At 36.7% G+C, this 26127-nt stretch overlaps 1 protein-coding gene across 2 annotated transcripts in view; it reads right to left on the reverse strand.

Annotated features, from left to right (window-relative positions):
* Positions 1–1549: 1549 nt before the first annotated feature.
* LOC136858784 (androgen-dependent TFPI-regulating protein) overlaps positions 1550–26127 on the reverse strand; it is an 87013-nt gene continuing 62435 nt past the window's right edge. For both annotated transcript variants that reach the window (XM_067138583.2, XM_067138582.2), the window contains exon 5: positions 1550–1862. In XM_067138583.2, coding sequence (XP_066994684.1) covers positions 1816–1862 — 47 coding nt within the window. In that variant the 3' untranslated portion in view covers positions 1550–1815. The remainder of the gene's footprint in view (positions 1863–26127) is intronic.

The following is a 26127-nucleotide window of genomic DNA, read 5'->3' on the forward strand; positions in this document are numbered from 1 at the left end:
TGAATCTAAAATATCTGCTATATCTTGCTGGCATCCTACAAGTTGAGCTTCTGTGGAATAACCTTTCTTAAACCCGAACTTCCTTCTATCAAACCAGTTAGTCATTTTGCAAACGTGTCTAATATAATCAGAGCTTACAAACAACACATATAAAGCTGATTGACCTGTAATTATCCGCATTATGTTTGTCACCTTTTCCCTTTGTACACTGGGGCCACTATTGCAACTTTCATTCATTTTGTATTGCTCCTTTTATGCAAACAATAATCAAATAAGTATTTCAGATATGGCACTGTATCCCAACTGATAGCCTTTAATATATCCCCAGAAATCTTATTAATCCCAGCTGCTTTCTCTTCCTTTAACTACCACCCCTGTTTCCATTTCTTGCCTCTTGTCCATTGCTCCCATGTACCCCTTCCTCGTTTTCCTTCTACTTTATCCCAGTTGGTCCCATCATTGCTATGTCCTCTTTCTCTGTTAAGTCATTGATCTCTGTTTTCCTTACTAAGGTCACCACATTGATAATACCCACCTTCATGGTGCTGATTACTGGTCTCCCACTTTTCACAGTTCTCCCAGCATCCTGAGAACTGCATTTCACCTACAGGATTTGCTCTAACCTTTTTTGAGGCTGGTTATCTTGTACCAACATAAGTATAGACTGATATTATAGATCACTACTCCCATAGGAATTTTAGAATTACTGCTAGCAATTGTTCAGGCTACTCCTAACTTGGAGAATAGACACCTTCTGTAGCCGCTTCACTGGAGGAGGAGAAGAAACGCTACAACCGATGAGTTGCCACATCCATCATGTCTGCCATATCGAAGCCCACTTCCTCCGTCTTTGATGCCGTCCAAGTGTTCACTCGTTACCCCAAGTTGAGACCCATACCAGGTAGTACACACCAAGTCAGTGTGCCATAGGATTTGCATACGTAGGGTTGCCACTGCCTGAAACGGGCCTGCCTGCCTGCCTCTAAAAGAGAATCTGAAAATTGAGTTCATAGGACTCGGAGTGTCTGATGACAAGGATGGAGGGGTTCAGATTAGAGGGGCAAGGAATAGTTGCCAAAGATGGAGATCTGAGACAGCCCACAGATTACAGGTAGCTTGGATGAACTGGAAGAGCTATTAGGTGTGCTCAGTAACAGAGAGCGGTGCTGTGTTACGGGGCAGAGATAAAGGCAATCAGGAAATAAGAGGAGAAGAAATCCTAAGGTGGATATGTGCAGTTACAAGGACAAACCTGATAAGGAATGAAGGAATCAGAGGATGTGTAAATGTAACAGCAGGAAAGATACTTCATAGTTATGTTGGGAGGAGAGTTAATAATAATGTTATTCAATGCTTTCACATCCCACCAACTACTTTTATGACTTTAGAGAAAGGAGAGGGGTAGGAGGGGAGGAAGGATAAAGAGATGGTTGATGGATCATGGGGGAGAAGAGATGCGACATAGGAGACATTGGAAGACGACAATGTTTGGGACTTAGGAAGAGGCTCACCAGAAACACTAAACTCATCTGAACAGGAAAAGACAGAATAAAAGAAGATTGATGAAAATCTTTATTTAAATAAACAGTAAAAGAACTTTATAACAGTGATATATTTCGTCTTTGGTATATTCATCTTAAAACCGGGTAAATTACTGTTTCTTAAGCTGCACCAGACTTGTAGAAGAATCTATATCTGAAGTTTTGGCCTCTGGTAGTGTTGATGACAAAGGCACTCTATAAATAACATAGTAGGCACCACCTACACCACTACCCTCAACCTATGAAATCTGGACGATCTATATCATCTTGTTCTTCATTTCACTTTTACTTTCTGCCGAGATATAGTCTGAATTTCATTTTCTGTAAACAGCAAAAGAGTATAGTTATTATAGGAATATTTCTCTGAAATCATTACTGTACAAATTTTAAATTAAGTCTCATAGACAAAATACAGGCATTCAAAGACAATAATGAATAATAGGTTCTGAAAAAGAAGTCAATCATATTCCTTATCTCTCACATATGTATTGTTTCAAACACTTTGAGAATCAAATTAAACTCAAATAATTTTAGAGAAATTACAACTTTCAGAATGAGAGAATACCAGATTTACTAATTCAGTTTTACCGACGTCATGAATTCAACAAATGTGTTCCTCATCATTCTTTATAAGTCATGCTTGCTAACTTTCAGATAACTTACTTTAGTAAGTTAACTACAAAATTTCATTCACTTGGAGATTGTAAATTAGAAAACTAAATTCCTCTTGTTTGTGCTTAGTTTAGTGACATACGGTACGGTACCGGTATCGTAATTAGGATACGTCTGAAAGTAGTTTATAATTACTGTAGTGTACTGTACAGTAGTATACGAGTAATATCGTATTAGAATTTAGTGTGATTATTTTATTATTGTAAAATATTTGTGTAGTACTGGTGTAGTAGAGGTATCCGTAGAGACTCTTACTAAAATACTGTTGTTGTAATTAGAATAGGCTTAATTGCAGTTTGGAATTGTGTAGTTCTTGTGTAGGCTATTATTTTCGATATTCAGTAATTAACAGCAGTTTTTATCCTGTCAGGGGTTGTAGGATTTAAAAAAAAATAGAGCACGACTAAGTAGTATTGTAGTGTAGTCGTATATTAATTACCTTATTGATGTGTACTATCCCAGACAATATATCCCTCCGTTCATTTATTTTTTGCAAATAAGTTATTTTACTTTTTCACTTCATTTTTTTCCCCGTAAAGAATGGCTAAGGAGCGCGAGTGTACTTACTGTGGATGTGGTGAGGCATTGAGGGGTATGAGGGAGGAGTTGGAAAGTTTGAGGGAGATAATTAGGATTCTCACAGAAGACAGGAAGGAAGATAGGACTCCCTCAAACAATGTACAGGTTACAGTAGGTGTACAAGAGGGAGGGGAAGGAAAGGGAGGAGTTATAGAAGACAGGTGGTCAAATGTTCTAAGGGGAAGGAGATTGCAGGCTAAGGGCTCTATTCAGGATCAGAATTCAGGACAGGTGTCTGTGCGAAATCGGTACGAGTCACTCCAGGTAGAACAACAGAGGGAAGATGAGGGACAGGGAACTGTTGCTGAGATGTGTGGAAGTAGGAGGAAGGGAAAAGGTAGGAAAGGAAAATGTAGAGTAGAGGATAGGAAAAGACAGGTGGAACAGGGTCATGGGAAGGAGAAAAGGGAGGAGGAAGTAGCTTCTGCAGCAGTGAGAGAAGATAGGGCTGACCAGGAGGGGAGGGGATCAAATGAGGTGGGTAGGGTTGAGGCTCTGGTCATGGGGGATTCCATCGTTAGACACGTGGGGAAAGTGTGTGGAGGAAAGGGTACCAGGGTAGAGTGTTATCCAGGAATTAGGTTGAGGCAGATGTTGAGGAAAGTAGAAGAGAGGGAGGAGGGGAAGGAGAAGGTGGTAGTGTTTCACGTTGGTACCAACAACGTAAGGCAAGCTGATATAAGTACCAACATAGTTGGAGATGTGTGGGATCTGGTAAATGCAGCACGGTTGAAGTTTAAGAAAGCGGAGATTGTTATTAGTGGAATACTGTGTAGGAGGGATACTGACTGGAGGGTGATTGGGGATTTAAATGAGACTATGGAGTGGGTATGTGGGAAACTGGGAGTGAAATTTCTAGATCCTAATGGGTGGGTAGGAGATAGGGATCTGCGCTCAGATGGCCTTCATTTAAACTGCAGTGGTACGTATAAGTTAGGAAATTTGTTTGGAAGGGTAATAGGGAGGTACATTCAGGGAAACGGGATGGCCTAGGGAGCGGTGATAAGGGAACAGGGAACTGGAAATCAAGTAGGGATGACATAAAATTGTTAGTGTTGAACTGTAGAAGTACTGTAAGGAAAGGAATAGAATTAAGTAATTTAATAGATATATATTTACCAGATATTGTAATAGGAGTTGAATCATGGCTGAGAAATGATATAATGGATGCAGAAATTTTCTCACGGCACTGGAGTGTGTATCGTAGAGATAGGATAGGAAGGGTGGGAGGGGGAGTGTTCATTCTGGTGAAAGAAGAATTTGTAAGCTACGAAAAAGTTAAAGATGAAACACATGAAATTCTAGGTGTAAGGCTCATTTCTAAAGATAATAGGCAACTTGATATATTTGGAGTGTACAGATCGGGAAAGGGTAGCACTGACGCAGATTCGGAATTATTTGATAGGATAGTCAGCTATGTGGGAAAACGACATGGAAAGAAATGTGATTGTAGCGGGAGATCTGAATATGCCAGATGTCAATTGGGAAGGAAATGCGATCGACAGAAAGCATGACCAACAAATGGCAAATAAGTTAATATGGGAAGGACAGCTGATTCAGAAAGTGATGGAACCAACCAGAGGGAAAAATATCCTGGATGTGGTGCTGATAAAACCAGATGAGCTCTATAGGAAAACTGAAGTAATAGATGGTATTAGTAATCATGAAGCTGTTTTTGTGGTAGTTAAAAATAAATGTGATAGAAAGGAAGGTCTTAAAAGTAGGACTGTTAGGCAGTACCATATGGCTGATAAAGCAGGCATGAGGCAGTTTCTAAAAAGTAGCTATTATCGGTGGAAAACGGTAAATAAAAATGTAAACAGACTCTGGGATGGGTTTAAAGAAATTGTTGAGGAATGCGAAAACAGGTTTGTACCATTAAGGGTGGTAAGGAATGGTAAAGACCCACCTTATTATATTAGAGAAATAAAGAGACTAAGAAGGAGGTGCAGACTGGAAAGAAATAGAGTTAGAAATGGCTGTGGAAGTAAGGAGAAATTGAAGGAACTTACTAGAAAATTGAATCTAGCAAAGAAGGCAGCTAAGGATAACATGATGGCAAGCATAATTGGCAGTCATATGAATTTTAGTGAAAAATGGAAGGGTATGTATAGGTATTTTAAGGCAGAAACAGGTTCCAAGAAGGACATTCCAGGAATAATTAATGAACAAGGGGAGTGTGTACGTGAGGATCTTCAAAAGGCAGAAGTATTCAGTCAGCAGTATGTAAAGATTGTTGGTTACAAGGATAATGTCGAGATAGAGGAGGAGACTAAGGCCAAAGAAGTAATAAAATTTACATATGATAACAATGACATTTACAATAAGATACAAAAGTTGAAAACTAGAAAAGCGGCTGGAATTGATCAGATTTCTGGGGATATACTAAAGACAATGGGTTGGGATATAGTACCATATCTGAAGTACTTATTTGATTATTGTTTGGTCGGAGGAGCTATACCAGATGAATGGAGAGTTGCTATAGTAGCCCCTGTGTATAAAGGAAAGGGTGATAGACATAAAGCTGAAAATTACAGGCCAGTAAGTTTGACATGCATTGTATGTAAGCTTTGGGAAGGCATTCTTTCAGATTATATTAGACATGTTTGTGAAATTAATAACTGGTTCGATAGAAGGCAATTCGGTTTTAGGAAGGGTTATTCCACTGAAGCTCAACTTGTAGGATTCCAGCAAGATATAGCAGATATCTTGGATTCTGGAGGTCAAATGGACTGTATCGCGATTGACCTGTCTAAAGCATTTGATAGGGTGGATCATGGGAGACTACTGGCAAAAATGAGTGCAATTGGACTAGACAAAAGAGTGACTGAATGGGTTGCTATATTTCTAGAAAATAGATCTCAGAGAGTTAGAGTAGGCAAAGCTTTATCTGACCCTGTAATAATTAAGAGGGGAATTCCTCAAGGCAGTATTATTGGACCTTTATGTTTTCTTATATATATAAATGATTGTATTGTTGTATTGTATTGTATTTTATTTCGTCCAACTGATCATACAGTGATATGGGACACGTCAATAATCATATTTACAGTAACAAAGGATAAAATAGTAATATACATGCCATGATAAATAAAGAGAAATATACAATGTGGTAAAGAGGCACAGATTTAAAAAAAGTGATACATGAGTTAATTTTCAAGAGCTAAGTATTCTTCAATAGAATAAAAACAATGGTTAGAAACAAATTTGAATAATTCTTTCTTAAATTTTGAACATGGTTTTATCTGCTTAATGTAGTCTGGTAATTTATTAAATAAATGTACTCCTGCATAACTCAAACTTGATTCATATAGCTTAGTTTTGTGTGGTTCTATGTGCAGACTGTGTTTATTTCTAGTATTATACCTATGTACATCAGAGTTTATGGTGTAGCTGTTTACATTCTCCTTCATATATACAAGTGTATGGAAGATATAAAGGCTAGGCAATGGTAAAATAAAATAAAGTTTAAAGTATTTCTTGCAGCTTGTCCTCCTGCCGACACCAGCCATTCCTCTAATTATTTTCTTTTGTAACTTAAAGATGACTTCGCTATATCGTGAATTCCCCCAGTAAATGATTCCATAGGTTAGTATGGGATGGACATATGCAAAATACATAATTTGGCAAGCCTTTAAATTAAAACTATTTTTCAAAGATATTATCATGAAATAAATTCTACTAAGCTTTTTCCCTATAAACTCTGTATGTTTATCCCAGGTTAATGATTCATCCATCCACAAGCCAAGAAACTTTGTTGATGATGAGTAATCAATTATGGTCTCTCCAAATGATATTGGACTAACTTCCATATTTAAATTAATCTTATGGTGAAATCTAATCACAGAAGTTTTCTGTTTACTTAAAATTAATTTATTATCTTCAAGCCAGCTCAGGATATTACTCACTATATTGCCTGCCTTCAATTCTAACCCTTCAGAACTTTCATCAGCTACAAAAACAGTAATATCATCTGCAAACAAAGTTAATTGCACTCCTTGAATATCATCAACAATTTGGACGATATCATTAATAAATACTAAAAATAATAATGGTCCTAAAACTGACCCCTGTGGAACACCATGATCTATGTTTCTGGCACAGGAATACACATTCTTAATTACATTTTTGCTCAAATCAGTACCGGTATATGATATTTCAACAATCTGTCTTCTATCCCCTAAAAATGATTTGAACCAGTCATAGGCCATTCCCCGAACTCCATACATGTATAACTTTTCTAAAAGCAAGCTGTGGTCAATTATATCAAAAGCTTTTGTTAAGTCCAAGAAAATACCTAAACATGCACCCTTCCCATCTAGTGTGTCATATATCCGTTCAATGAAATTAATGAATGCTGTGGTAGTTGATCTATTTTTACGAAAGCCATTCTGGCAACCAGCTAATATATTATGCTTCTCTAAGAATGATAACAGTCTATCGTACATAATTCTTTCCAGTATTTTGGAGAATACAGAGGGGAGGCAGACAGGCCTATAGTTACTAGCATCTTCTTCACTACCCTTTTTATGTATTGGAACAACTTTGGTTACCTTGAATTTGTCTGGAAATTTACCAGTGGTTAGTGACAAATTTATCAAGTAACAGAGAGGCTTTGTTATGTATTGGTAACAGCATTTAATAAGGTAGTTTGAATAACCATCTAAACCAGAAGACTTCTTTTTACCCATCTGTTTTATTATCTTATCTATCTCTTGCTCAGTCACAGGAGTAAGAAATATGGATGATACATTCCTGTGAACTGTATTCAAGTTTGTTCTTGTCACTGATGTTTGAAAATTTTCTGTTATCCTCAAAACTGCTTCTATAAAATAGTTACTAAATATTTCTGCAACTTCTTCTGGATCACTGATTTCTTTCCCTGCATTTGTAAGAGTAATATTATTTTTTAATGGAACTAGAGTACCTTTCTCCCTTTTTATAATGTTCCACATACATTTAGACCTGTTTTTAGAATTTTTTAGCTCATTCTCATTATGCAATCTTTTGGCAGCCTTCAAAACTTCTTGATATATGTTCTTATATTTCTTATAATAATCCTTCAATTCAGATGAGGTGTTACTCCCTTTCACACATTTGCTTAAAAACCTTAATCGTCTACTTGAATTTCTAATTCCTGTTGTAATCCACCCATTCCTATAATTCTTTACAATTACCCTTTTGACTGGTATTGCCACTTGATAATAATAATCGAACAAACCCAAAAACTCACTGAAGGCCTCATTAGTTGAGTTATTTCTATATACACTCTCCCAAGTTTCCTTGGCCAATAACTGGTTAAAATATGAAATATTTTCCTTGTTGCACATTCTAGTTTCCCTGTAAATTACATTGTTATTTTTTAAATTATGGTTTCCTATTACCCTAAAATTTAGATGCACGATTTGAGCAGAATGATCTGAAAAACCTGTATCATAAACTTCTATTTCATAGTTCCACATTACCTCATTCAATACAACTTGATCTACTGCTGACTTTGTATCCCCAGATATTCTAGTTGGTTGATTTACAACTGCCTTTAGACCGTACAAGGAAAACAACATTTCTAGCCTTTGCTTATCTCGCCCACCATTACTCCCTAAAAAATCTACATTGAAGTCACCCATGATTATTACATTTTTGTTATGATTCTGTAGGTCATCTAAAATAATTTCAATATTATTATAAAAAGTTTCAACATTACTAGAAGGATTTCTATAAATGCATATAAGTATTAACTTATAATCCACTAGTTCAACAAAGCTAGCCTCGAAATGCTCCTCTACATTCAGATATTCAAATTTATCCAACGGCTTACATTTGATATTATTATTCACATATATACATGAACCTCCACACTTCATTTTCTTTCTACAAAACTTACTTGCAAGAGCATAACCTTTTAATACAAAATTTGAAATCTCATCCTCTATCAACCAATGTTCAGTAAAGGAGTGGAATCGGAGGTAAGGCTTTTTGCGGATGATGTTATTCTCTATAGAGTAATAAATAAGTTACAAGATTGTGAGCAACTGCAATGTGACCTCGAAAATGTTGTGAGATGGACAACAGGCAATGGTATGTTGATAAACGGGGTTAAAAGTCAGGTTGTGAGTTTCACAAATAGGAAAAGTCCTCTCAGTTTTAATTACTGCGTTGATGAGGTGAAAGTACTTTTTGGGGATCATTGTAAGTATCTAGGTGTTAATATAAGGAAAGATCTTCATTGGGGTAATCACATAAATGAGATTGTAAATAAAGGGTACAGATCTCTGCACATGGTTATGAGGGTGTTTAGAGGTTGTAGTAAGGATGTAAAGGAGAAGGCATATAAGTCTCTGGTAAGACCCCAACTAGAGTATGGTTCCAGTGTATGGGACCCTCACCAGGATTACCTGATTCAAGAACTGGAAAAAATCCAAAGAAAAGCAGCTCGATTTGTTCTGGGTGATTTCCGACAAAAGAGTAGCGTTACAAAAATGTTGCAATTTTGGGTTGGGAAGAATTGAGAGAAAGAAGAAGAGCTGCTCGACTAAGTGGTATGTTCCGAGCTGTCAGCGGAGAGATGGCGTGGAATGACAGTAGTAGACGAATAAGTTTGAATGGCGTTTATAAAAGTAGGAAAGATCACAATATGAAGATAAAATTGGAATTCAAGAGGACAAACTGGGGCAAATATTCATTTATAGGAAGGGGAGTTAGGGATTGGAATAACTTACCAAGGGAGATGTTCAATAAATTTCCAATTTCTTTGAAATCATTTAGGAAAAGGCTAGGAAAGCAACAGACAGGGAATCTGCCACCTGGGCGACTGCCCTAAATGCAGATCAGTATTGATTGATTGACTGATTGATTGAAGACTACTAAGATGCTGGTGATGATGCTTGTTGTTTTAAGGGGCCTAACATCGAAGGTCATCGGCCCAAGACTACTAAGAACAGAGATTCTAAGTAGTTGTTCTTGACGAGGTCTGAATACACTTATTGGTAGTACTATGATCCAGAACTCATTTAAAGTAGGAAGGTCAGATTGTTCTTCTAAAATATTGGTCATGATTCAACTCTGCAATGGGCTAGCCTACAATATGAAACATTAAGACATACAGTACCTACCTAGTCCAATTTCCAGAAGTCAGAGATGTTTATTGAGAATTAGAAGTAATAGAAAACAGTATCAAAGAAGTCTGAACTACAGAAATAATTAAAAAGAAAAGATGAAATTGATTTGTTCATTGTCTGCTGAAGATTTCCTTGAAATCAAGGTTTGGAAAGAGTAAGGACAGACATTAGCTTTTTAGATAATGTATCCACCTGTCCGTGGGCAATGAAGAGAGGCCGGTGTCCTCAGATCCTGGCCAGTCCGTGTGGGATTTTAGAGGAGAAGTGTAGAGTTGAATGGATACTCATGCTGATGCTGCTTAGCCTGCAAAAATGAGGAGAGTGACCGAGTTCTGGGTTGCGAAGAGTAGGAAAATGTTTTCACACATTCAGTCCTAGACAATACTGAGATAGTACATTATTTCAACCTGATTGCTGCCCCAATTAATTGTAGACTTTTAGATATGTGCAAATGCGACAATAACACAGGTCCTGCATGTACACGTTAAAGAGCTGATGACCATGATACATGCAGCCAATCCCAGATTTGTTAAAGAATACTTAAAAATACAACTTCCTGTTACCTGTGGTGCTGCATGCCAATGAAATGGAGTGAAGGTGATTCACATAAAATACATTAAACAGTGCTGCAGTGATACACAAAGGTGCAGGAACACACAAGAAAAATTCTAAAATTGAAGAAAACTATATTCTCAGCAATTTGCATTTAATGCCCCAATACCAAAAGTACCGTACTGTAGACTATATATTGTGTTATTAGTCTTTGGTTTTTATAGGTTATTTATCAGATGATGTTTGATATTGTATGTTCATGTAGTGGAATGTCTGGAGATATACAATTGCCATGCCAGGAACTGCTCATGCTCTGTTGCCACGTACAATAGTGCACTCACTTAGTTCATCAATCCTTGGTGATACAGCAGTTCCCTTCACTCTAATGTTGTTGTTTTTTTTTTTTTTTTCCCCAGTCTTGATTAAGAAGTTGTTAACACCTGAACGGTCAGCACACTTTTCATTCTGAACTTGCCCTATTGTTTTTGCATTTGAAGCACTCAAAAATTCTTCTCTAATGCGAGAGTCATGTGTTCAAAGAATGTCTGCAAGAGCTATCTTTAAAAGTTCATGTCCAATAATGGTAGAGATCTTGTGCTAGGCATGGGAATAACACGAGAACCCCTTTTTCTGTTACCTAAACGTTCTCCCAGGGAAGGTTTTCATGTGATCTGTGGTGAAAAGAAACTACTGGAAGACAACAACTTCTCAGCTTATGCTGCCTTAAAGATATCCACAAACTATATACTTACGAATTGAAAGCATAAAAGGTTCATGAAAGTTTCTTTAAAAGGTCACTCACATCAACAGTTCTTGTGTTATCTAACGGCAGAAGTCATGTGCTAGGTACAGAAACAGGCTTAACACTGCCTGGAGCATTATAACTCTACAACTGCTGGACAGATTTTTATATGGCTTTCACTTTTGCCTAGAAGATGTCCCGACATAATGTACAGTACAAATATGATAGGAAGCCAAGCAGTAACGGTTTATGCAAAAGTGACGGACATACCCCCTACTCTCCAGCGGCAGCTCGACGTCTACTGCACTCAATATGAAAAAACTGGTTTGGCAACCTCTCCACATCACTTAGAACTCAGCAGGGTGTGATTGACTGCTGGCTTCCAGGAAGTGAGCCTTCATGTTTTGTTCCCAAGTTTACCTAAACCATTAATGATATCCACAAAATATAGAGCATAAAATGTTCTTGAAAGGGTCCCTGGAACACCATACCTGTCTTTTAAAGTTTGACAACAATGACAGTTTTTATGTTTGTTAACATTGGAAATCCTGTGCTAGATACGGGAACAGCATTCGGTAATTCATGAAATGCTGGGGAAATTTCTAACGGTTTTCAAAATTGTGTAAAGGACCTCCCAATCAAGGTTTCCAGGAGTAAAATATTCAATTGCTATCAAAGAAGTAACAACTTCTGAGAAACAACTCTAAGAAAATTTTGCCATGTGACAATTTTATCAGCTTACACTGCCTAAATCATTAAAGATACCTGCAAACTTATTGCCCATGTAGCTGAGATCTTTCAGACAGTATTGGAAGGAAGACTGAGGAGGAAGCTACAAGGAGAAATGGAAGAAGAACACTATGGTTTTAAGAAAGACACATCAACATTTCACGTGATCTTTACATTAAGATATATGATGTAGGAAAGATGGGATTCTGGAAAAGACATACTGATGACATTTATTGACATTGAGTAGGCTTATGACAGTGTGCCCAGACAGTTGGTATGGAACACATTAAGAAAAAAACAAGTTAAGAGAGTGGAAGTGCAAATGATTGATTTGTTCTGGGTGATTTCCAACAAAAGAGTAGCGTTACAAAAGTGTTGCAAAGTTTGGGTTGGGAAGAATTGGGAGAAAGAGGGCGAGCTGCTCGACTAAGTGGTATGTTACACGTTATAATTCTCATGTTAGGTCTGTATTGAAATGTACGTAAATACAAAGTAAGTTACAAGTGTTATTTTTTTTTAATATCCACTATTCAATACAAAGAGACCTTTTTTTTTTAGAAATTAAATATTATTATAAAATGTTAAATGTTTCGCCCATATTAAGGGTATCATCAGCCTCAAACTCAAACCTGTATGGTGAAAAATCAGGATCCTGATTGTTCTTACAAGTCGTAAAAAGAAGATATCAATGTAGATGTTTGTCTAAACATAAACATTATTAGAATGTCCTTGGTTAAAATCGCAGTATCAAGCTGCATGTCATAAGTTCACATGATTATCCCAAAACCTGTTGGGGGTAGAGCAATAAACAGCTCTATCTTTATAATGAAACAGAAATGTGTTTCCTTGAAAACTCCTGCTGGAGGATAAGAAAAAGTAAAGTTGATAGACTGTTAAAGATGTTAATTTTGTATGTTAAGATAAGATGACAGTCTTCGTAAGTGGCTGTTCAGCTGCCTATAGTCTTATTTAACTGGTTGAAGGAGTGAAAGTCGAATGTGTTACGATAAGATAACAGTCTTCTTTAAGTAGTTGTGGGAGCAAGGAAAAAGTATTCGGCTGTCTATAGACGTATTTCTTTTGCTTGAAGGAGCGAAAGTCGAAGGTATATTGACGTTGATAGAGCTTTTTGGTGTGAAGTCTGTAACAAGAGGAGAGTGAATGTTTAGGAAAGGTATTTTTGAAGAGAATGTGGGTTTAAAAAAAAAAGAAAAACATGGAAAATATATAAAACACTTACCCTTTCGTCTGTAAAGATGTAAATCAGTTATGGAAAGGTTAGTTGAAGGAAAACAATGTTATGTGTAGGTTCATTTATTTCTTTGACTGTTATGGTGTTAATCAGTTGCTATGGTAGTGTTGAATGACTGACACTTGTGAAGTCAAGAATCCATTATGCGAAAGTTTACCCAAATTATTGCAAACTCTAAATTCAAAACATAACTACATTCTTAAAAATCTTAAATTAACATCTTTTAGAACCTCCACTACTTTAACTTGACTCCCTTCATGTCCGCCCCCGCAATTCTCCCGCAACCCAACACGACTCCCTCCCTGTCTGACCACTCCCCTCCCCACCACACCCTCCTCCACCAATCTCACATCGATACCATACTAGAAGTCATAGGTTATTATTTATTATTATTATTATTTATTATTTTGATTGAGGATGAAACAACATCTAACAGTTCCCCATCAGCTAGTGGTTATTTACAGCAGTGTCCAATGGATTACATATAGCTAACACCACACAAATAGATTTGATGACAAACTACATGATCAACATTTACCAGTTCCCAGCAGTATTAGAACTAACAGTTCTGTGTATATAAATTAATACTTGAAATTATTCTCAATGATGAACATACTCAAGATGTTAGAACCTAGTTCATTTTCAAATTTATTCATAATTCCATCCCAGTTTTTAATGTCACTTTGTATATATTTGTTTTCATTTGTTTTATGTCAATTGTGTGCATGTACATTTGTTTAGTTATTAGGTGTTTTACATTAAGGCTGAAGATGGCCAGCCCCGGCCGAAACTAGTCCCTAATTAATGTAATTTAGAATATTACATATTATAGTATTGAAAGGTGGACCATTACTACATTAATTTAATAATTACATTGTACAATACTAGAAGCACAAGTGTCAGTCATTCAACACTACCATAGCAACTGATTAACACCATAACAGTCAAAGAAATAAATGAACCTACACATAACATTGTTTTACTTCAACTAACCTTTCCATAACTGATTTACATCTTTACAGACGAAAGGGTAAGTGTTTTATATATTTTCCTTGTTTTTCTTTTTTTTTTTAAACCCACATTCTCTTCAAAAATACCTTTCCTAAGCATTCACTCTCCTCTTGTTACAGACTTCACACCAAAAAGCTCTATCAACGTCAATATACCTTCGACTTTCGTTCCTTCAAGCAAAAGAAATACGTCTATAGACAGCCAAATACTTTTTCCTTGCTCCCACGACTACTTAAAGAAGATTGTTATCTTATCGTAACACATTCGACTTTCACTCCTTCAACCAGTTAAATAAGACTATAGGCAGCTGAACAGCCACTTACGAAGACTGTCATCTTATCTTAACATACAAAATTAACATCTTTAACAGTCTATCAACTTTACTTTTTCTTATCCTCCAACAGGAGTTTTCAAGGAAACACATTTCTGTTTCATTATAAAGATTGAGCTGTTTATTGCTCTACCCTCAACAGGTTTTGGGATAATCATGTGAACTTATGACATGCAGCTTGATACTGCGATTTTAACCAAGGACATTCTAATAATGTTTATGTTTGGACAAACATCTACATTGATATCTTCTTTTTACGACTTGTAAGAACAATCAGGATCCTGATTTTTCACCATACAGGTTTGAGTTTGAGGCTGATGATGCCCTTAATATGGGCGAAACATGTCCCTTAACATTTTATAATAATATTTAATTTATAAAAAAAAGATCTCTTTGTATTGAACAGGTGGGTATTAAAAAAAAAAACATTTGTAACATACTTTGTATTTAAGTGGTATGTTCCGAGCTGTCAGTGGAGAGATGGCGTGGAATGATTAGTAGATGAATAAGTTTGAGTGGCATCTTTAAAAGTAGGAAAGATCACAATATTAAGATAAAGTTGGAATTCAAGAGGACAAATTGGGGCAAATATTCATTTATAGGAAGGGGAGTTAGGGATTGGAATAACTTACCAAGGGAGATGTTCAATAAATTTCCAATTTCTTCAAAATCATTTAAGAAAAGGCTAGGAAGCAAATCTGTCACCTGAGCGACTGCCCTAAATGCAGATCAGTATTGATTGATTGATGATAAAAGCTATGTACAAAAATTGTGTTAGTAGCGTGAAGACCAGTATAGGAAGAACGAAATGGTTCAAAGTTGAAACTGGTCTCCAACAGGGAAGTGCACTATCCCCCATACTTTTCATCATAGTCATGGATGAAATTCATAAGAACATTAAACAGAGATTGGGAAGACAGGCAACAAAAGCCATGTTGTTTGCAGATGATATAGTGATATGGGGTGAGGATGAAACAGAAGTGCAAAAACAAGTAGATGTATGGAATCAAGAGATAGAAAAATTTGGGATGAAAGTAAGCACAGAGAAAATTAAAACAATAGTGATGACAATGAGAAGGAAGAGGAAAGATAAAACTGAATGATAAAATTCTGGAAGTGGTTAAAAGTTTCAAGTACTTGGGAAGTGTGATCACAGAAGATGGAAAGATAACCGAGGAAAGTGGGAAAAGAATACAACAAGCAAACAGCTTCTACCAGAGTGTTGCAAGTGATAAATATCATTATGGATCCATATTGAAGATACTATGTGTAGGCTGCTAATTAGTTTATAACGTCACCTATTCAATACATTAAAATTTTAAACAATTAGGAATTTATCTTTATTAAAAAAGGACCTGGAAGATACAGTTAATGAGGAAAATGTTATTATTATTGGAGATCTAAATGCGCAAGTTGGGGTAGACAGACTTGGGTACGAGAACATCATTGGTCCACATGGATTTGAACAAAGGAACCCAGAAGGAGAACAACTATTAGATCTGTGCAGAAGAAATTATCTTATAATCAAAAATACATTCTTCAAAAAAAGAGACAGTCACAGAATAACAAGGTACAGTTGGGATGGCCAGTATAGAACATTGATTGACTACGTAATCACAAATAAAGATGGTGGCAGGTACATCACAGATGTTAAGGTCATCCCTAGTGAAAGCATGGACAGTGACCACAGATTGTTGGTAGTAGACTTCAAACATAAGACAAATGAAACGCAGAAACTTATTACGAAAAAACCAAGGATTAAAACTTGGAAGTTGCAAGAAGTCCAAATAAAGGAAGAATACAAACTAAGGATTCAACAGAGTTTGCCGAAGTGTGAAGTAACCAGCGTTAATGAAGAATGGAAGGCCTTCAAAGACACCTTTGTGGGAGAAGCCAAAAACCTATGTGGAGTTACAAGTTCAATCAAAAGAAAAAAGGAGACACCATGGTGGAATGATAGAGTGAAAACAGCGGTGAAAGAAAGAAACCAAATAAAGAAGGCACTGGACAAGGAGAAACAAAAACAGGGACAAGAACGAAATGAACAAGAAATACAAAGACTTCAAGGAGTATACAGGAACAAGAAACTTGCTGTAAAGAACATTGTAAGGGAAGAAAAAGAGAAGAAATGGAATGAGTTTGCAGACAAACTGGAAGAGGACAGTAGAGGAAATATGAAATTGCTATACAGAGTAGTGAAAAACAAGCGAAGGGATCAAGAGACCATAAAAGCAATAGAACGTGATGATGGAACTCTGGCACAAGAAGAGGGAGAAATTAAACAAGAACTCAAGATCTATTTCGAAAACCTGCTGAATGGAGATACAGAAAACATAACAATGGATAGAGGAGAGCCAAGTCGAGGAACCACAACTGAACCACCAATTACATGGCTTGAGGTTGAAAATGCGCTCAAGAGCATGAAGAAAGGAAAGGCAGTGGGCGTAGATGAACTAAGTTCAGATATGCTGAAAGCAGCGGGAGTTCCAGGAATCCAATGGCTCTATAGACTGCTCAACAAGATATGGGAGGAAAATACTATTCCTGAGGACTGGAAGATGGGCATCATTGTACCTCTGTTCAAGAAAGGAAGCCGACGAAAATGTACTAATTACCGTGGTATCACACTACTGTCTCATGTCCTGAAAATATTGGAAAAAATAATAGAGACCAGAATCAGAGATATTGTTGAACCAATTTTGGAAGAAGAGCAGTATGGTTTCAGACCAGGAAGGTCAACTACAGACCTTATATTCGCAATTAGGATGCTAATGGAAAAATACTGGGAGAAGAACAAGCCTTTATTCCTAATATTTTTGAACATTGAGAAAGCATACGATAGTGTACCAAGGGAAAGAATGTGGCAATGCATGAAAGAACTTCAAGTGCGAGATAGCCTCATAGACAAAGTGAAAATGTTGTATAGTGGGAACAGAAGCTGTATTCAAGTAGGATGTGGTTTGTCGGACTGGTTTGAAACAAAGAGAGGAGTGCAGCAGGGCAGCTCATTGTCACCACTTCTATTTATTATTGTAATGGATGTAGTAATGAAATCTATTAAAAGGAAAGAACATGGAGATATCAAAGCCTTCACATTTGCAGATGATGTTGCGATCTGGAGTGACTCAGAAGATGAATTGGGAGAGAGAATACAAAGCTGGAATGAGGAGTTTAAGAAATATGGTTTAAACATCAGCAAGACCAAGACGGTGGTGATGAAAGTGTATGGGGAAGGAGCAGAACCAATAGTCATGTTAAATGAAGCTCAACTGGACAGCGTTCCAGTTTTCAAATACTTGGGTAGCATTATATCAAATGACAACCTAGCAAAACATGAGGTGAACAATCGAATCAATAAGGCAGCACAATTTTACCACCAGGTAAGACACCTGCTGTGGGATGAGCAAATACCCATGAAAACAAAAATGACATTGTACAAGTCCTATTATACACCAATTCTTACATACAGTCTCGAAACCACAACACTGACCAATAGAGATAATTCCAAACTTCAGGCAGCTGAAATGAAATTCCTACGCACTATGATCCAGAAAACCAGGAAAGACAAGATTAGGAATGAGAAAATTAGAGAAGAAGTAGGAATAGACAATTCTCTCCTAAATAAGATTCAGATATCAAGACTGAAGTGGTTTGGTCACATGAAGAGGATGCCAGTAAACAGAACTGCAAGGAAGGAATTTGACAGAAAGGTAGAAGGAAGACGACCGTGGGAAGGCCACGAAGGAAATGGATAGATTTAGTTAAGAGCGATGTAATGCTGAGAGGTCATGATTGGGACAAGTTGGTGGAGGAAGAATGGTACAAGGACAGGATGAGATGGAGGAGGGTCATATACCACACCCAGGAAACTGGAGATGGTTTAGGTTGATGATGATGATGATAAAAAAGGAATTTATCTTTATAAAAAAATCCTAATTGTTTAAAATTTTAATGTATCGAATAGGTGATATTGTAAACTAATTAGCATCCTACATCTACCAGAGTGTACGGGGTATTTTGTGGAACCAAGTTGTCCCGAAAAAATATAAGAAAGTATTATATGAAATAATTTGCCAAGGGAGATGTTCATAAATTTCCAATTTCTTTGAAATCATTTAAGATAAGGCTAGGAAAACAACAGATAGGGAATCTGCCACCTGGGCGACTGCCCTAAATGCAGATCAGTAGTGACTGATTTGATATTCAACGTATTATGAACCCTTACTAACCTATGCAGCTGGATCATGGACTACAACAAAATGAGAGGAGAGTAGAACACAGGCAGCAGAGATGAAATTCCTGAGAGGTATTGAGGGCAAGACCAGAAACGATAGAATTACAAATGAAGAGATAAGGAAAAGGACAGGAATCCTGAAACTTCAAGACAGGATAGAAACAACAAAGTGGTATGGGCACATGATGAGAATGGGAGAAGAGAGTGTGCCAAAAAAAGTTTTTCAGAAAAGTTGACAGGATAGAGACCATGAGGAAGATCCCGAAAGAGATGAACAGATTCAGTGTGGGAGTGCATAGAGAAGAAGGGAGGAAAACCAGAAGATGTACTTAAAATAGAAGAGGCAGGCAGTGATGGAGGTCCTTGTTTCACAAGCCGACCCGGGAAGCTGGAAACAGGAAATGAAGGTGACGACGATGATGATGACAAACTAGCAGTCACATGGACCTGATACATATCTTTAAAAATTCAACCACAATGTGTTAACAGTAGAAACTCTGCAGTAGATATGCGAAAAGCATTCTGTAGCTCAGGTGGAGAGATTTTGCCACGAGAACACTTTCTCAGTTTACGCTGCCTGAACCAGTAAACTAGATGGGTGGGAGTTTGAAACGGTCTCAGGGACCATAGCAGTTTAACAGTAGAGAGTCTCGCAAGGCAACTATGGAAGAGCATTCATGAGGCTCAGCTTAACGCTGCCCAAACCATTATAACATAAGTGCAGTTTTTGTTGTTGCCTAGAGGATATCCACAGGAAGGTTTTCATGTATTAAATATTGAACTGTGGTCAAAGGAAGCCAAGCCTCACACGAATTGATGGAATGTGAACACTTTCTCACCTTAGGCTACCTAAACCTACATGTGTAAGAATTATAGAGCATAAAATGTTATACAAAATAAAGTCAGGCAGACCACATATCTATCTTTAAGAGGTTACTCACAACAAGTATAAAATGTTCTATGAAAATTTTCACAAAACTAAACAGCTATATGTTACCTCATGTGAGATTTATGCACTATGATCAGGGTGCTGTGGAGAGACAGCTGTAGTGTTAGCTTAAATGTTTCCTTTGAAACTAACACTCAGAGATGTAAAAGCACATGAACACCAATATTATCTATTAACTATTTTTTAATGGCAGTGAATTTTAAGTTCATTTAGTGGATGTATGTATGTAAGTACTGACCAACAACATATGTGTCATAAAGACTGAAAATCTACTGCATTTAGCTGCATATTGCTGAATAGGATTGGTGTCAGGAAAGTCATCTGGCTGATCCCAGGAAATTGGGAACAGGCTAAGAAGAACTGGGTAGCGTACTTATCCCTCTGGTATCCCGGTAGAGTTGGGACTTCTGCCCATCGAATAGCAGTTAAACAGATGATTCTAATGAATATCAGAAGATGGATGGAATTAGTGTATTTTGATTTTCTCCATGCTTTTCTGATTATTTTCATTATAATTTTTTTCTTTGCATTCATGTGGATTTTCTTTTTTTTTTTTTTCCTACAGAATATTCAGCTTTAAGAAACATATATTTTGTAGGTAAGTATTTTCATGCAAATTCAAGATGGTGATGAGGACACTAGTTTAAAGTTCACCAGGAATTATTCCATGCAAATCAAGCAACTATAAAGTAAAGTTAAACTAAAAATATTTTTTATGAGTAGAAAGCATATATATTTCCTTATTCAAGAAAATTTTAAGAATTTGTCTTACTCTTCCTTGTGTCAGATAGTGTTCCAAGCCGTGTGAAGATTTAATTATCTACACATTCCTAAATATGTAAGAACAGTGAAGTTCTTGAACACTTTGTTTTGGTACACATGCTGTATTATTTGTTTTACCAACAGCTGCACAAGATTAGCTTCTTCAGGTGTTCATTACAGGACTTTCAGTCAAAAACACACTTGTATTCCTAAATTGAAGTATTTTGGACTGGAGATTTAACCACATTTCTAAATCAAAAGGAAGCCTCTGGGTCTCTTCACAATTCCTTATATAGCTTAGTTTCAAAGATATAGAATTCTAAATCTAAAATTAGGTGGTGAAAATAGCTGCATGTACTTGTAGTGCTTGCTATCTGTATTAATAACATAAATAAGGGTTAAAGTACAGAATTAAGAGATTGATAAGTGTTATGCTAGGATAAGTACTGGTGGACCTAGTGTATATATTAAAAGAGGAGAAGCAAAGGGACCAACAGTCCACTACAAGCTTTTGAAACATTTCTGTGAAATAACCTTGAACCAGATTTCAATATACAATAAGGTTAAAATCATACTTTTTAAAAATATTGTTGAATATTTTGCATCAAGTACACAGCTGAACTAATATGATGAAATGTAGGATGTTAAAAGGTTTGTTTTTTTCACCTATTCAATACATATAAATTTTATAAATTAGGAATTTATTGTAGATTCCACTTGAGACATGTTTCGCCCTTCATTGAGGGCATCATCAGTCAAAATATCACCTCAAGGTAAAAAATTAGGTAACTGGTTAGTAGTAGACATGTACAAATTATTACATATTATTAACAACATATAAAAATTAAGTATGGGAAAAAATTTGCACAAAAGTGATGGTTGAACATGTAGGTTTAGATGAAAAGTCAGCACCAATGCCTAAAAATAACAAAGTAGAGTTCTGCAGTGGTGCTCTGGAGATACAGTTGACGCAATCATATGAAAATAAAAAGTTTAAAAAATATTTACAATAAAACAATTAAGGGAGAAAAGGTGTAGTGTTTGGCATCAATGTTAGTAACCAAAAATTGATGTCAAAGGTTGGTAACTATACAGTATTTACATAGTTCAATTGAACAGTTGAGATAAAGTTTTTTAAAAATATTTACATTTAACATTCAGCGTAAATGTTTGTAATAAAAACTAATGTTAATGATTGGTAACTATATAGTAATTACATTATCTAATTGAAAGTTGAGAATTTACAATTATATACATATTTACACAAGAGCAGCTGGTGCGCAAGGATAAAAAATTTTAGTACCAAGTGTGTCCTGATGTTTTAGAGGTTGGAAGAAAGAATTAGCATTGACATTTCAGAAATATGTAGAGCACATCACAATCGATGCTACAGAGTCAACTAAAAGAATAAGCAGAAGTTTCAACCCACAACATTTTTCCTAATTAGCAATTACCCACTTTAACTGTCACCATTGTTGTCGTTCAAACGCACGGATTACCCATGAATCTCCAGCCACACTGACCAGTCTCCGTCCCGATCTCGGCGCTTCAACTGGAAAACTTTCAGCTTGATGCCTATAAAACCTCATTTGGCTATAAAAATTTCCCCTACCCCCGGTGATTTTTAACTAAAATAATCTGCTCTACATATTTCTGAAATGTCAATGCTAATTCTTTCTTCCAACCTCTAAAACATCAGGACACACTTGGTACTAAAATTTTTTATCCTTGCGCACCAGCTGCTCTTGTGTAAATATGTATATAATTGTAAATTCTCAACTTTCAATTAGATAATGTAATTACTATATAGTTACCAATCATTAACATTAGTTTTTATTACAAACATTTACGCTGAATGTTAAATGTAAATATTTTTAAAAAACTTTATCTCAACTGTTCAATTGAACTATGTAAATACTGTATAGTTACCAACCTTTGACATCAATTTTTGGTTACTAACATTGATGCCAAACACTACACCTTTTCTCCCTTAATTGTTTTATTGTAAATATTTTTTAAACTTTTTATTTTCATATGATTGCGTCAACTGTTTCTCCAGAGCACCACTGCAGAACTCTACTTTGTTATTTTTAGGCATTGGTGCTGACTTTTCATCTAAACCTACATGTTCAACCATCACTTTTGTGCAAATTTTTTCCCATACTTAATTTTTATATGTTGTTAATAATATGTAATAATTTGTACATGTCTACTACTAACCAGTTACCTAATTTTTTACCTTGAGGTGATATTTTGACTGATGATGCCCTCAATGAAGGGCGAAACATGTCTCAAGTGGAATCAATAATAAATTCCTAATTTATAAAATTTATATGTATTGAATAGGTGAAAAAAACAAACCTTTTAACATCCTACATTCAGTATCTTCAATACGGATAACAATGATTTTTATCACTTAATATGATGAAACTCGTAATGATATTTGTTAGACAAAGGAGATGTCCTACAAATACGAGACTTCAAACATTCTAAGAAGAGGGATAATAACATTCTCTTTTACAGTACGGTACTTATATTTTTATAGCATGACTACATGTCCATTTCACTGCAAGGTCGGGCATGAAGTGAGATGAATCTCCGTTGTGAGTTTTTATGACCGGATGCCCTTCCAGACGTCAACCTCATCAGAGGAGTTAATGAGATGAAATGAATGATGAGATATTTCTGACATAGTAGGAAGGGAGAGGGTGAAACTCATTCCCAGCACATAGTTGAATAGCACCAAGAAGTCTGCTCAAGGCTTGACGTCTCCATCCGATGGACGAATCACCATCAACAGTGTCATATGCCCTCACTCCACATGAGCACTACGGAGAGGTTTGGAATTTAATGCAGGCTTTTGGCACGCAATCTAGTGATTAGAAATTGTATACCACCACCTCCCCTACCCTGCCGGCCAACATTCTGATGGTGAACACGGCCACCAGGCCGGCTTTTTATAGCACAACTACTTCTGAAAAACGAGCATTTCTTTATTCCTGAAACATACTTCCTTCACAGTACTGATTTTCTTCTCTATCTTAAGATGTTGTTACTATTAAAATTATGAATCATTACTAATAATAATATTCTGTAATAAATCCACAAGAAATAAAGCAAGACAAAGTATTATTTACAAATAAAGCCTGCGATTTAGCTTCCTTCACCTGTTAACACGCCACATGCAGTGTTGGAGACAGTCACGTAGTGTGACCACCCGTGGGTGGGGCTGGTATCCCCTGCCTATCGTAAGAGGTGACTAAAAGGGGCCCCAGTGGCTCTCAACTTAGGAGCGTTGCTTGGCGAGCATGGGGCTCTCAGCTAAGTCGTGACATTGCTTCCACTTACTTGGTGCCAGAATCCTCACTTTCATCTATCCTATCTTAGTATTTTCCGACCCCAACGCTCTTAGGTTTCCGAGGGCTAGGGAGTTTTTCATTTTCACGCCCTTCGTAGCACTTGTCTTTCTTTGGCCAATACCTTCATGTTTTCTCTCTGATTAGGGTTATATAGAGGATGGTTGTCTAGTTGTACTTCCTCTTAAAACAGTAATCACCACCACCACCTCACATAGCGTGGCCATCTTGTGGAAAGACAATAGACCAGCCCACTGAATGTGAGAAATGGACCATAATTAGTTTCTTGAATTCACAACACATTGAACCCGCTGCCATTGATCGCCAAGTGATGTGTATGGTGAAAGTGCAATGACAGATAGAACGGTGAGGAAATGAGAGGTTGAAGCAAAAGTTTGTGAGGACAGATGGTTCACAATTTCTTCACTCTCTGGTTTTTCTACAGTGTTCAAAGTGACAGACCACAGAGTATTTCAGAAATTGTGTGCACGACGGGTGCCAAAACATCTCACTGAATGACATTGCATTGGTCTTTCTCACACAGGAAGGTGATGATGTGTTACAGGAGATGAGACATGGGTATCCCACATCATTTCTAAATCAAAGAAGCACTCCATGGAGTGGGCATTCAGTGTCACCAGTGAAGAAGAAATTCAGACTGACAGTTTTCACCTGGTTTTATGGGACAGACAAGGCATTTTGGTCAATGAATTCTTTCTTCAGAATGCAACAATCAACAAAGATGGCTGATCTGTGACACTAAAAAATCTGCGTTGTGCGATTCAGAACAAAAGGCATGGAATGTTTTCCCGTGGATTCATCTTGCTTTATGACAATGCCAGAGTGCACAGCCAGGACCTCATCACATCATTTGATTGGGATCAATGACAGAATGAAGAAGTTCTTGGTGGAAAGCGTTTTGATGGTGATCATTATGATCTCAGAGAAGGAGTAAAGATATGGCTTTCATCATAGGCAGCAGTGTTCTATGATGAAGGCATACAAAAACTGGTGCCCTGTTATAATAAGTGACTAGGTGGAGAAGTAGTTTAAGGTGTGGAGAAACCAAAGAAAATAGAAAAAGAAAATGATTCAAAATAACGTTGAAAATAACTCAAAACCCGTGCCTCGTAAGAAGCAAGCAGTCATTTTCAGTTTCTCACATTTTTAACTCTGATATATCTCATTTTGTGTCTTGCATCATATCACTGGGTGGTAGTTGCCTGACTAGATCTGTATTCTTCAGTGCTTTAATTTCTCTTTATTCTTTACTTACAAACTTCAATTAGTAAAATATTCCCCCTATCTGCAGGGGATATTTCATATACAGAGTGCTTGGTGAGTGATGTACATTGTCTTAGAAAACAAGCCCTCAGTGAAATAAGTGCATTACATCCACATATTTACATAAAGCAGACATACCACTTCTCTTGCTTTAGACAGGAGATTCTCTGAACTAGAAATATTCACTGGTTTCTTCATTAATATGTTTTCTCTCCCTGTTTCCTGTGAAAGAATTTTGATTAGTTTGATCTTTGGTATCACTAAATATAAGACAGATGACCTGCAGAGCTGGAAGCAGCAAATGATGACGATGATGATGATAGTAATAATAATAATTATTGGAGAATTGTATGAACCATTTGATGTTAAAACAGGAGTCGGACAAGGAGATGAGTTGTCCACTTCACTGTTTAACCTTGTGACTAGGACTTGGAAAAAAGTAGTTAAAGGAATAACCCTTGGCATTACAGTGTTTGGCCTTCGCTCATGACTTAGCATGAAGCAAACAAAGAAAGGACTGCTCCATTCTTGCCTTTCTACATCTTTAATCAATGATCTGCCTCCAATGGTCAGTGTTTCAGGTGCATAAAGTGCTTCAGGCTTGATTACAGTGTTGTAATGCCTTAAGATTGCATTTTGGGATATGGACTTTTTATTATATCTGTTCCAAGTGAGTCAGGTGTGGTCTTTGTGAGATCCTTTCTTTCTTTGCTTCAGTCCTGAAGGTTGGATGACTTCTCCCAGGTATTCGAATTTAGACACTTGAGATATTTTGCCATATTGGGTTTTCATTGGTTGTCTATCTAGGTATCAAAGAGATCCTTCCAAATTGTGAATATTTAAGATAAACTTAAATATTATAAACAAGATGGAATTAATTTCCTACCTTGTACAATGTACAATTTCAATTGCAGAATGGAAAGTCCGCTGAATGAAAGCACTACCCCAGGTGGTAGCTCGGAAGAGAAATCCACCATTGCGTTCCACCTAGGGTTCTGGGGAGTCCCAACATCTG

This window comes from Anabrus simplex, chromosome 1, assembly GCF_040414725.1.
Source record: "Anabrus simplex isolate iqAnaSimp1 chromosome 1, ASM4041472v1, whole genome shotgun sequence".
NCBI classification, from domain to species: Eukaryota; Metazoa; Arthropoda; class Insecta; order Orthoptera; family Tettigoniidae; genus Anabrus; species Anabrus simplex.